The sequence below is a fragment of the Callithrix jacchus genome, chromosome 20, assembly GCF_049354715.1.
Source record: "Callithrix jacchus isolate 240 chromosome 20, calJac240_pri, whole genome shotgun sequence".
Taxonomy (NCBI): Eukaryota; Metazoa; Chordata; class Mammalia; order Primates; family Cebidae; genus Callithrix; species Callithrix jacchus.
The window spans coordinates 41,793,938-41,806,956 of NC_133521.1; the positions used below are offsets into that span (position 1 = coordinate 41,793,938).

Here is a 13,019-nt window from a genome sequence, read left to right on the forward strand (position 1 = left end):
GTCCCCGGCGTCCCCAGCGCGCAGTCCCGTCCCGAGTGCGCGTGCGCAGGGGTTGCCTTGGCGACCGGGAAAGCGTTGAGCTGCAATAACTGGAGCGCCTGGCGAGAAAGGAAAGCGGGGAGTCTCCGGCTGGACTGGGGACGGCAGCAACGTCCGCCGCGCAACTGGGCTCCCCACAGCTGCGGGGCGTTCGGTGGCGCAGAAGTGAACATGCACCCTGAGCCCTCGGAGCCTGAGGCGGATGGGGCAGCAAAGCTGGACTGCACGCAGGAGCCCGGCGTGGAGGAGTCTGCGGGTGACCATGCGAGCGCAGGCCTAGGGGGCTGCTGCAAGGAAGGTGCCGACCGCCCCCCAGGGAGGGCGGGGGGAAAGGGGCCAACCCGGCTGGGCGCTCCAGCCTCCTTCCCACACCCCATACCCGATCTTCACAGCCAAATAATAGTAATAAAGGTACCAAACAACGCTCTGCAGTAGGGGCTTCTCTCCCCAGTTGGTACAGAGAAGGAAACAGATACTTCAGAGGTTATAAAACTTGCTCCAAAGAGATAATCCTCGGCTAGTCAGTGACAGAACAGACTCGGCTGGGCGCAAGTCTGTCACCACGTAAGATCAAAGGCTTTCTCCCCCTCCAGACTGCATGTTGTGTCAGCGCAACACATCCTGATTGAATTTGGAGTCCAGTCCAGTGCCTGACCTAGGGTAGAGAGTCTGAATGAAGATTTTGTGGTTCTGGGGTCACTATGTGACCCCCTCACCATAGTTTCACAGAATGGACTTGAAAGACTAGCTTCATGGCCAGGCGTGGTTGCTCACGCCTGTAGTCCCAGCACTTTGGGAGGCTGAAGCAGGCAGATCACCTGAGGTCAGGAGTTTGAGACCAGCCTGGTCAATATAACAAAACCCTGTCTTTACTGAAAATACAAAAATTAGCAAGGCGTGGTGAAGTGCGCTTGTAATCCCAGCTGCTTGGGAGGCTAAGGCAGGAGAATCACTTGAACCTGGAAGGCAGAGGCTGAAGGGAGGCGGAGGTTGCAGTGAGCCAAGATCATACCACTGCACTCCAGCCTGGGTGATAGAGCAAGACTCTGTCTCTAAATAAATCAGTAAATATTAAAAAAAAAAAAAAAAAAAAAAAAAAAAGACAGACTTCAGCTTCTGCACCCTACTAGACTAGGTGCCCGAAGGGAAACCTTTTAGTGATTAGATTAAAAAATAATTGATTTGTGTTCCAGCTTCTGAACCGAGGCAACAAGCTGATTTGTGTTCCAGGCAACAAATATATCTTAAGCATCATCTGTCCAGACAAACCTTGTGTGAAGAGCCGTAGGGAACTGGCATGGCTCAGTGGGAAGACACCAGCTTTGGAGCCACTGATACTGGGTTCAGGTGGAGGCTCAGCAGCTAGCCAGCTTTATGGCTGTTGTCCCAGAGCTTAACCTCTCTGAGCCTTAGTCTCCTCATCTGTAAACTGGGATAATTATAACTAAATGTTCCAGCATATAGTGGGCCATTATTAAATACTAGCTCTTGCTATTAATCGATTGCATATTAATATTAATATGTTGAGCACCTATTCTTTACTTTTTCCACAAATGTTTATCTGCAGCTTCCTGTGGCTGGGCATTATATGCAAAATTGATGAGTTGAACACACACTCCCCACACACAGAGCGTTTAGTCTTGTTCAATAGATCACACAAACACACAGAAAGCAGCAGACCAGAGCTCTTAATGTTAAGTGCAGTTGAATTGGCCAATTTGGAATGACCTTTGAAAAAAATTATTCATTTCAATGTGCTCATTTTCTTTTTATCAAAGATATTCTCACAATTTTTGTCTCTTTTCATGTGATTTTCCTTTTGAGGATTTTTTTTTTTTTTTTAACTTGAGACAGACTCTAGGTCTGTTGCCAGGCTGGAGTGCAGTGGTATGACCTCAGCTCACTGCAACCTCCCCCTCCCTGGTTCCAACAATCCTCCTGCCTTAGCCTCCAGAATAGCTGGGATTACAGGCACGTGCCACCATGCTCAGCTAATTTTTTGTATTTTAGTAGAGACGGGGTTTTACATGTTGGCCAGGATGGTCTCGATCTCCGGACCTCATGATCCTCACACCTCAGCCTCTCAAAGTGCTGGGATTACACATGGGAGCCACCGTGGCCGACCAGATTTTTTTTTTAAAAAGATGGAATCTTCCTGCCTCAGCCTCCTGAGTAGCTGGGATTACAGGCATGCTGCACCACACTTTGCTTGAGAAATTTTTTAAAAGGCAAAAGAACAAAGAACATTAAAACGAATGCCCATGTTTTGTCCCCCAAGAACTGCAAATGATTAACATTTTATCATATTTACTTGAAGTCTTTTTTGATGAAAGAAATAAGCCCCTCTGCAAGATAAATAAAAATAAAAATGAATAAAGCTGGATGCAATAGTTCACACCTGTAATCCCAGCACTTTGAAAGGCTGAGGAGAGCAGGTCACCTGAGGTCAGGAGTTTGAGACCACCCTGGCCAACATGGCAAAACCTCATCTCTACTGAAAAAACAAACAAAAAAATTAACTGGGCATGATAGCAGGCACCTGTAATCCCAGCTACTTGGGAAGCTAAGCATGAGAATCACTTGTACCTAGCAAGCGGAAGTTGCAGTGAGCCAAGATCCTGCCACTGCACTCCAACCTGGGGGATAGAGCGAGACTGTCTCCAAAATAAATAAATAAATAAATTTCACATAACGTTTGTGTTCCTTTTGTTCTCTGTCCCCCACCCCATTTCTAATCCCATTCCTTTCTTGCCTTGTCCAGAATTTTATATGGATTCTTTCCAGCACTTCTCTATACCTATGTGCCCCAAAACAATGCATAGCATTGGTTTCTATATATATATATTGAGATGGAGTCTTACTCTGTCACCCAGGCTGGAATGCAGTGGTGCGATCTCAGCTCACTCCAACCTCTGCCTCCTGGGTTCAAGTGATTCTTCTGCCTCAGCCTCCTGAATAGCTGGGACTACAGGTGTGTGCCATCATGCCTGGCTAATTTTGTTGTATTTTTAGTAGAGACGGGGTGATCATGTTAGCAGGATGATCTCGATTTCCTGACCTCATGATTCAGCCAGTTTGGCCCCCCAAAGTGCTGGGATTGCAGGTGTGAGCCACCACACCCAGCCAGGTTTGCATATTTTTAATTTATATAAATGTTATCCAGTGCTTATTGTGAAACTTGCTTTCTTTCACTCCATATACGTTTCTAAGATTTATCTGGATGGATGAATGTAGTTCAAGTGCAATCTTCTCAAAGGCAGAAGAGCAAGTCATTGTTTCATGTAAACAGTCCCTATGGATGGACATTTACATCATTAATAGTTTTTGGCTTTTATAAAAAAGGCAGAAACAAATATCTTTGTCCATGTTTCCTTGTGCACCTGTTACAAGCGTTTTTATAGAAGATGTACCTAGTAGTGAAATTTACACAATCTTTGACAGTACTTTAAAAAATTGTTATACATTTAAAGATTACTGGTGTTTTTATTTTTCTTTTCCTTTTTTTTGTGAAACAGGCTATCACTTTGTTGCCCAGGCTGGTGTGCAATGGTGTGAACATGGATCACTGCAGCTTCAACTTCCCAAGCTCAAGTGATCCACCTGCCTCAGCCCCACGAGTATCTGGGACTACAGGCATGCACCATTACATCTGGCTAATTTTTGTATTTTTTGTAGACATGGGGTTTTGCCATGTTGCTCAGGCTGGTGTCAAACACCTGGGCTGAAGCAATCCACCTGCCTCAGCCTCCTAAAGAGCTGGGATTACAGGACTGAGCTGCCATGCCCAGCCACTAAAGAATACTGGTATTCTATACTAAAAGTGCTTGGTCCTTAACCAAGCTGAAGCTGGGGGACATTTTTTGATAGATATCTTGATCTCTACAGACTTGATATCTTTTATTTTACAGAAATTAATGAACCTAAGGAAACATGTGTGTGTTCTTCTGACACATCCTCCCAAAGCCAGCAGAAACAGAGTGGTGATAACGGGTCAGATGGTCACTTCCCGCACCCAAGAGAAGACAGGGAAGATCGGGGCCCCAGGTATGTGGGCATGCAGCCAATCAGTGTGCCTTTACGAAATAAGGCAAATGGCATAATCATCACCTTCTACTGATAAGAAAATAGAGGCTGATAGAGATTGAGTTGCCTGCCCCGGGTCTGAGAGTGGAGTGATGATGGCCCTGCCTCTGCTGCACAGCTGAGCGCACATTCTATTCAGCTTTAAAGCCAGACCTGCAATAGGAGCAGCAGTAGTTCCTGATAACACCATTTAAAGTAGTTTTATTAGATTATACATTGCAATTTTTAGTCCAGGTGCAGTGGTTCATGCCTGTAGTCTCAGCACTTTGGGAGGCTGAGGTGGGCAAATCACAAGGTCAGGAGTTTGAGACCAGTCTGGCCAACATGGTAAAACCCCATCTCTACTGAAAATACAACAGTTAGCTGGATGTAGTGGTGGGCGCCTGTAACACCAGCTACTTGGGAGGCTAAGGCAAGATAATTGCTTGAACCCAGGAGGCGGAGGTTGCAGTGAGTCAAGATCGCATCACTGCACTCCAGCCCAGGTGACAGAGTGAAACTCTGTCTCAAAAGAAAAAAAAAGAACATAGATTGCAATTTTTAAGAATGCTGAAAATAGGCTGGGTGCAGTGGCTCACACCTGTAATCCCGGCACTTTGAGAGGCCGAGGTGAGCAGATCACCTGAGGTCAGGAGATTGAGACCAGCTTGGCCAACATGGTAAAACCCCATCTCTACGAAAAACATAAAAATTAGCTGGGTGTGGTGGTGCATGCCTGTAATCCCAGCTACTTGGGAGGATGAGGCAGGAGAATCGCTTGAGCCTGGTAGGCGGAGGTTGCAGTGAGCTGAGATCGCGCCATTGAATAGGCAATAAAGTGAGACTCCACCTCAAAAAAAAAAAAAATGCTGAAAACAATTTGGCTTGTTTTACAAAAAGAAGAAGAAAAAGAAGAAAGAGAAAAAGAACTTAAAATAGGTATCAGGCATATAGGGTGTTACAGAATTTCAGGCAGGCAAGGATGTGGTAAAGAACTTTGAGAATATATTTCACAGCTGACGATTTGCAATAAGCTTATTCATGTTTTCCATTTTCACAGAATGACTAAAAGTTCCCTGCAAAAACTCTGCAAGCAGCACAAGCTTTATATGACCCCAGCATTGAATGATACACTTTATTTACACTTTAAAGGTAAGGACCTAAGAGAGGAAGTGCTTCATGTCAGGTGGAAAGATTCTGCCTAGTCATATAAAGAAATTACTTTTGGGGATCATCTTTAGTTCTCAGAATGTATCTAAGCAGGAAATTTCAAAGTTTAGTGGAGATTTATGGAAAAGGAATAATATTTCCTTCAAGAAAAAGTCTTACCTGACCCGAGTTCACAAAGGAGACATTGGCTGTATGAACACCAAGGAAACACACCGGTATCTTTCATTATCGTTTACCGAGGAACCTTTTTCCTTATTTATTTGAGATAGTGTCTTGCTTTGTTGCCCAGGCTGAAGTGCAGAGTACAGTCTCTGGTCACTGCAACCTCTGCTTCCAGGTTCAAGCACCTCTCCTGCCTCAGCCTCCCAAGTAGCTGGGATTACAGGTGCCTGCCACCATGCCTGGATAATTTTTGTATTTTTCAGTAGAGGCAAGGTTTCTACATGTTTCCCATTCTGATCTCAAACTCCTGAGCTCAGGCAATCTGACTGCCTCAGCCTCCCAAAGTGCTAGGATTACAAGTGTGAGCCACCATGCCCAGCCAGGACTTTAATTTGTCCTACAAGAAAGCTAGTTTGTAGGTACTTTGGGCTTGGAAGGGCTACGTTGGGAAGGATTGCAGCTTGATGTTGGAAACAAATGATGAGGATCTTCGGGTGCCTCTTACGATGGGGAAGCATGAACAGGACCCAGGGCTGGAGTCCAACATCACATATAAATGGAAGCTCAGGTTCGCAGGCAGCTTTTTCCAGCCTGAGAGCTCCCAGTCTGTGCTGATGGGGTGATCGACTTGCTCAGCAGTCCTCTGATGGTTCATGTGTTTCTTGGGTAGATGCTTGCCGAGAGCCTTCTGTGTGCTCAGCCCTGCTGAGTGCTGAAAATGCAGAGAGGGAACCGGCAAAGGTGCCTTCGGTGTCCTGGGGGACGGGGCAGCTGCTGTGAGGACGGTGCTACGCCAGGGAGATGCCCAAAGGGCTCCAGCAGCACAAATGTCTTCATGGGTGTGAACAACATTTAACGGTCTCCTCATCTCCACTTTTGCCCCCTCCGAATTCCCCACCCAGCATCCAAGTGTAGCAGACAGACCCTGGGGGAATGGATACTTAAGCGGCGGGAAGAAAAATGGAACCAGTAAGTTTGACTAAGTAGAGGCAGTCAGAGAGGTAGAAGACATAGGAGAGAGAGGTGCCCATATTAGTTATCGATTGCTACATAATTAACTACTCCGAAACTTAGCAACTGAAACTCATTGTCTCACCAAGTTTCTGAGTGCCAGGAACTAGGGAGTGATTAGCTGGGCGGCTCAGGCTCAGGGTCTCTCATGAGGCTCTCATCAGACTGTCAGCATGGCCTCACTCATATGATGGCTTGACTGGGCTGGAGAATCCACTTCTAGGCTCTAGACCTCACAGCTGTCAGGCAGAGGCCCCAATTTCTCACCACGTGAGCCTCTCCCTGGCACCTGGCTTCCTCCGCAGCAACTTCCCAAGAAGGGAAGCAAGGCCAAGATGAAAGTGGAGGTGACACTGTATCACTCCATTGTATCAGGGTCACTCCTGTCTCACTGCAGCGCTAACAGGAGGGTATCGGTACCAAGAGAGTTATCCAGAGAGCCCGAGGAGGAAGCTGGGAAAGGGGGCACAGGGCCCATTGGGCCAGATACCTTGGAATGGTCAAGGGCTAAGAGGACTGACAATAGCATGTAGCAACTGGGATCTCACGGGAGACTTTAGCCAGGTGGTTGTAGTGATGGTGGGAGCCAGGGGGCAGCAGCCGATTGGAGATGGCTTAAACAGGCAAATTGAGGTCTTTCCCAGCAAAGCGGAAGGAGATGGGCAAGAGCTGGAGCGAAGACCACGGAGAAAAACCAGAATGTCAAAAACCCAAAGAGACAAATAATCCAGTTTTTCATCAAAATACTGCAATGGAAGAAAGAGAGAGAGAGAAAGAGACACCCACACAGACACTCTAGGTTAAAAAGTGACTTAAGGCCAGGTGTGGTGGCTCACGCCTGTAATCCCAGCACTGTCGGAGGTCGAGGTGGGTGGATCAGGAGCTTGAGACCACTCTGGCCAACATAGTGAAACCTCATCTCTACTAAAATACAAAAAACGTTAGCCAGGCTCAGCGATGCATGCTTGCAATACTAGTTACTTGGGAGGCTGAGGCAGGAGAGTTGCTTGAACCCAAGAGGCGGAGATTGCAGTGAGCTCAGACTGCACCACTGCATTCCATTCTAGGTGACAGAGCAAGACTCTGTTTCAAAAAAAGAAAGTTGATTGGGCACAGTGGCTCGTGCCTATAATCCCAGCACTTTAGGAAGCCAAGGTAGGCAGATCACCTGAGGTCAGGAGTTCAAGACCAACCTGGACAACATGGTAAAACCCCGTCTCTACTAAAAATACGAAAATTAGCTGGGCATGATAACAGGTGCTTGTAATCCCAGCTAATCAAGAGGCTGAGGCAGGAGATTCACTTAAACTCAAGAAGTGGAGGTTGCAGTGAGCCGAAATCATGCCACTGCACTTCAGCCTGGGCGACAGAGTAAGACTCTATCTAAAAAAAAAAAAGTGATTTAAGAGACATCCACTAGTTACAAGGTTTGGACCTTATTTTTCTGTTGATTCAGACAGTAAACAGTTTGGAAAAAAAGACAACAAAGGCTATTTGAGGACATTGAGGACCTTCTCTTTCGCCGTCACAGTGGCGTTGCAGTTATCTTAAAGACAAAAGTTCCTATCTTTTAGAGATGCTGGCTTCAGCATGAAGACCTTGGAGCAACATGACAGATACTTCCGATATAAAACTTTTTGTGGAGAGGGATTGCGGGGAGGGAGAGCATCAGGAAGATGCTAATGGACACCAGGCTTGGCACCTAGGTGATGAGATGATCTGTGCAGCGAACCCCGATGGCACACGTTGACCTTCGTAACACACCTGCACACCCGGCATGTGAACCCACGCACTTAAAATAAAACTTGAAGAAATAAAATAATAAACATTCTTGTGGAAAAAAAGAGAGAATTAAAAACAATCTATCTATTACAATACCTAAGTTTAAATGTATGCTGTAACTATTTTAAATATTCCGGATGCTGATAGCAAGCTTGGAATGGGCAAGAGAAAAACGAAAACAGATAGTCTCCTGGCAGGATGGGGAGTGCACTTGTTTTTATTTTGCTCACCACAGATATTAAAAATTGTTAATAAAAACCTTTTCAGGCAACAAAATAAATAACTTTAAAAAGTGTTGGTGACAGTAGATGAAGCATGAATTCCACACTGATGGTGAGTAACTAAAGGAAACGAAAATATTTGTCTTAACCCTAAATTTGGCTCATAAAACTGAAAAGAGAACAAAACAAGGCCCACAGTTTGCACTAGAGTTAGTCCTGGTGGGGACATTTTCAGGGTAGGTTTACCCCCACCCCACCCTCACCCCCACTCACCTGCCTCCACGAAGGTAGCAGTAGGCTCCACCCTCCCAGGTGGGTGATCCCAGCAGGAAGACTACCAGTCGTTTCAGCAAGAACCCCCAAGGATTCATCAAAGTTGGTCTTGCTTGGCTAAGTGTGGCCATCCCCAAATGAGTGAGGTGGCTCTGAGAGGCTGTCCAGAGAGCCATCGGGTGATATTAGGAGCAGGATGGTCCCTCCAGGGAAAGTTGATACTGGAGGAAAGAGGTGTGGATGCCAGGTAGGTAGGTGTCTGCTCCCGTTCTGAGCAGCTGTAACAAGATACGATAGCCTGGGTGGCTGATAAACAACAGAAATTTATTTCTCACAGTTCTGGAGGCTGGGAAGTCCAAGGTCAAGGTACTGGCAGATTGGGTGGCTGGTGAGAGCCTGCTTTTTTATTCTCAGATGGCACTTTTTTTTTTCCCAGAGGCGGGGTTTCACCATGTTGGCCAGATGGCCTCGATCTCTTGACCTCGTCGTGATCCTCCCGCCTTGGCTTCCCAAAGTGCTGGGATTACAAGCATGAGCCACCACGCTTGGCCTCAGATGGCACTTTCTTGCTGTATCCTCATATGGTGAAGATGGCAAAGGAGCTGCCTCCTTTATGAGGCCAGTAATCCCATTCATTCATGAGGGTTCTTCTCTCATGATCTTATTCCCTCCCAAAACTCCCACCTCCTAATGCCATCGCATTAGGGGTCAGGATTTCAATGTATGAATTTTGTAGGGACACAGACATTCAGTCCCCAATAGTAGGCAAAAGCAAGGGTGGCTGTGACCCCTCTGCCCTGTGAGTAGGAGCCTAATTCCCTCGTGCTTCCTCCTTGTCAGGTTTCGACCGCATTGAGAACCTGGAAGAATACACAGGGCTGCGCTGTCTCTGGCTGCAGTGTAATGGAATACGGAGAATTGAAAACCTGGAGGCCCAAACTGAGCTGCGTTGCCTCTTCTTGCAAGTGAACTTGCTCCATAAAATCGAGAACCTGGAGCCTCTGCAGAAACTGGACGCTCTCAACCTCAGCAACAATTACATCAAGACCATTGAACACCTCTGTAAGAGTAACAGCAGTGTTTCTGTCATATGCCCATCACTTTCCCCTGAGGGAGGCTCTGAGATTTTATATTATGGGCAAAAAGTGCTTTTGGTTTTACTTTGCTTTGCTTCTTTTTGAGACAGGGTCTTGCTCTGTCACACCGGCTGAAGCCCAGCAGTGCCATTACAGCTCACTGCAGCCTCAACCTCCTGGCCTCAAGCCATCCTCCCACCTCAGCCTCCCAGGTAGCTGAGACCACAGGCACTTGCCACCAGACCCGGCAAGTTTTTCTACTTTTTGTAGATTTGGGGTCTCGCTGTGTTGCCCAGGCTGGTCTCAAACTCCTGGGCTCAAAAGATTCTCCCACCTTAGTCTCCCAAAGCGCTGGGATTCCAGGTATGCACCGCTGCGCCCGGCCCAAGGATTTTTATGCCTTTGTTTTTGACTTCTGCTGACCTTACCTTCCAGCCTGCCTCCCGGCCCTGAATACACTGCAGATGGCCCACAATCACCTGGAGACTGTGGAGGACATTCAGCATCTACGAGAGTGTTTGAGGCTTTGTGTCCTTGACCTTTCGCACAACAAGCTGAGCGACCCGGAGATCCTGAACGTTCTGGAATGCATGCCCGATTTGGTAAAAGAAACGAGAAAGCGCCACAGAAAACCGTTTCCATTATGTTCATTAAGTATCAAGTCCTTTTTTGTCTTTTTTCTCCTTCCTGCTTCCCTTCCTTTCCTTTTTCACACTTTTTTCCTCTTTGTGTTTTTAGCTGGAGTATTTGAAATGCCAGATGTCATATTATTTTCCCCACAGATAGTTCAGTGTGTACCTCTACAGATAAGGACTTTTTTTTTTTTTCTTGAGATAGAGTCTCGCTTTTGTCGTCCAGGCTGGAGTGCTCTGGCGCAGTCTCAGCTCACTGCAACCTCTGCCTCCCAGGTTCAAGCAATTCTCCTGCCTCATCCTCTTGAATAGCTGGGATTACTAGCCATGCCTGGCTAACTTTTGTATTTTTAGTAGAGACTGGTTTTTGCCATACTGGCCAGGCTGGTCTCGAACTCCTGACCTCAGGTGATCCGCCCACCTCAGCTTTCCAAAGTGCTGGGATTACAGGCATGAGCCACTGCACCCGGCTCAGATAGGGACTTTTTAAAGGATAATCACAATCCTGTTGTATCTAGAATATTATAATCACTACGCTGAATGCCCAGTCCACATTTGTTTTCCATTTGTCTCAAAAATATGTTTTGACAATTGTGTTGTTCCAGTTCAAACCAGATTCAGACATTCCATTTGGATTATTTGTCTTGTCATTCTCTTTTGATCTATAAGTTTCTCTTCCCTGATTTCCTCCCACCCAATTTTTTTTTTTTTTTTTTGAGATAGTGTCTCGATCTGTCACCCAGGCTGGAGTGCAGTGGCACAATCTTGCCTCACTGCAACCTCTGCCTCCTGGGTTCAAGTGATTCTCCTGCCTTAGCCTCCGAAGTAGCTGGGATTACAGGCACCTGCCACCACGCCCAGTTAATTTTTGTATTTGTAGTAGATTTGGGATTTCATCATGTTGGCCAGGCTGGTCTTGAACTCCTGACCTTAAGTGACCTATCCACCTCAACCTCCCAAACTGCTGGGATTATAGGCATGAGCCACCATGCCCAGCCACCACTCAGTTAATTTTTCAAGGAAACCAGGTCTCTGTCTGGTGTTACCCACATTCTGCATGTAGCTGATTGCATTCTTTTGGTGCCACTTAACATGTTCTGATGGCTCTGGTATTTCCTGTAAAATGATGTTGGAACCAGAGGCGGGATGGTATCTAGGCTGAGTATCTCCCCTTGTGGTGTGCCAGGGCCTTCCACTGCCAGGTCCTCACATCGGGGGCGCATGAGGCCTGCTTGCTTCTCCCTTTCATTTGAAGATTCACTAGTAGGTTCAGATATTGTCAGGCTGCTCCAGCCATTCTGAAGTTCCCCATCACTCCTCCTCCCAGTTATTTTAGCAGTCCTTGATGAACGTTTCCCAGATGAATTATTTCATTAGGAGCCACACAATGACCATTTTCCAGTTATCTCACTCTCTCAGCATTGATTTAGCTAGGATACTTCTACAACGAGCTTCCACTCGCCAGCTAGTGGTTCATCCGGTTCATGCAGAAAAGGCCAGGATCGATGTGCAGCCCTTTTATTTATCGATTTTATTTTTCTTTTCCTTTTTTAATTTTTGAGGGTGTCTTGCTCTGTCGCCCAGGCAGGAGTGCAGTGGTGCAATCTCAGCTCACTACAACCTCCGCCTCCTGGGTTCAAGAGATTCCCTTGCCTCAGCTTCCCAAATAGCTGGGACTACAGGCATGTGCTACCACACGTGGCTATTTTTTTTTTTTTTTTTTGTATTTTTTATAGAGATGGGGTTTCACCCTGTTAGCCAGGATGGTCTCCATCTTCTGACCTTGTGATCCACCCACCTTGGCTTCCCAAAGTGCTGGATTAAAGCCGTGAGCCACTGTGGCCGGCCTTTTTTTTTTTTTTTTTTTTGAGACAGGGTCTTGCTCTGTCACGCAGGGTGGACTGTAGTGGTGTAATCATGGTTCCCTGCAGCCTCGACCTCCCAGGCTTACATGCTCCTCCCACCTTAGCCTCCCAAGTAGCTGGGACCATAGGTGTGCACCACCACATCCAGCTAATTTTGTATTTTTTGTAGAGGCTGGGTTTTGCCATGTTGCTCAGGCTGGCTATTTATCAATTTTCAGTGAAATGAATTAAGTAAGACCCTAGCAGCCTCTCATGGTGACAACGAAGCCTTTCTCTTTTTCAGTATCATTATGAATGCATACATTCATATATACAATATTGACATGATTTAACTCTTGCCGCCACTTTAATTTTTCATGTTCAAATTTTCCCATCTGGGCAGGGTACGGTGGCTCACGCCTGTAATCCCAGCACTTTGAGAAGCCGAGGTGGGCAGATCACTGGAGGCCAGGAGTTTGAGACCAATCCCGTCTCTACTAACAATACAAAAATTAGCTGGGCGTGGTGGTGCATGCCTGTGATCTCAGCTACTTGGGAGGCTGAGGCAGGAGAATTGCTTGAACCCGGGAGGTGTTGCAGTGAGCCCAGATTTCACCACTGCCCTCCAAACGAAATGAGACCCTGTCTCAAAAAAAAAAAAAAAAAAAATTCCATCCTTTGGGCTTGAGAAGCCTACAGGTTGCTCCCGTGTCCTTTTGAGCATAGTCTAGTAGCCTTTGCTTCTTA

General features: G+C 46.5%; 1 protein-coding gene across 1 annotated transcript in view; it reads left to right on the forward strand.

Moving 5' to 3' along the window:
- Positions 1-77: 77 nt before the first annotated feature.
- The window catches only part of DNAAF1 (dynein axonemal assembly factor 1), a 31,076-nt gene continuing 18,134 nt past the window's right edge, over positions 78-13,019 (forward strand). Inside the window, exons 1-5 of the mRNA XM_008986300.5 lie at positions 78-337; positions 3,948-4,083; positions 5,162-5,253; positions 9,561-9,782; positions 10,232-10,398. Of these exons, the coding sequence (XP_008984548.4) occupies positions 211-337; positions 3,948-4,083; positions 5,162-5,253; positions 9,561-9,782; positions 10,232-10,398 (744 nt within the window). The 5' untranslated portion in view covers positions 78-210. The remainder of the gene's footprint in view (positions 338-3,947; positions 4,084-5,161; positions 5,254-9,560; positions 9,783-10,231; positions 10,399-13,019) is intronic.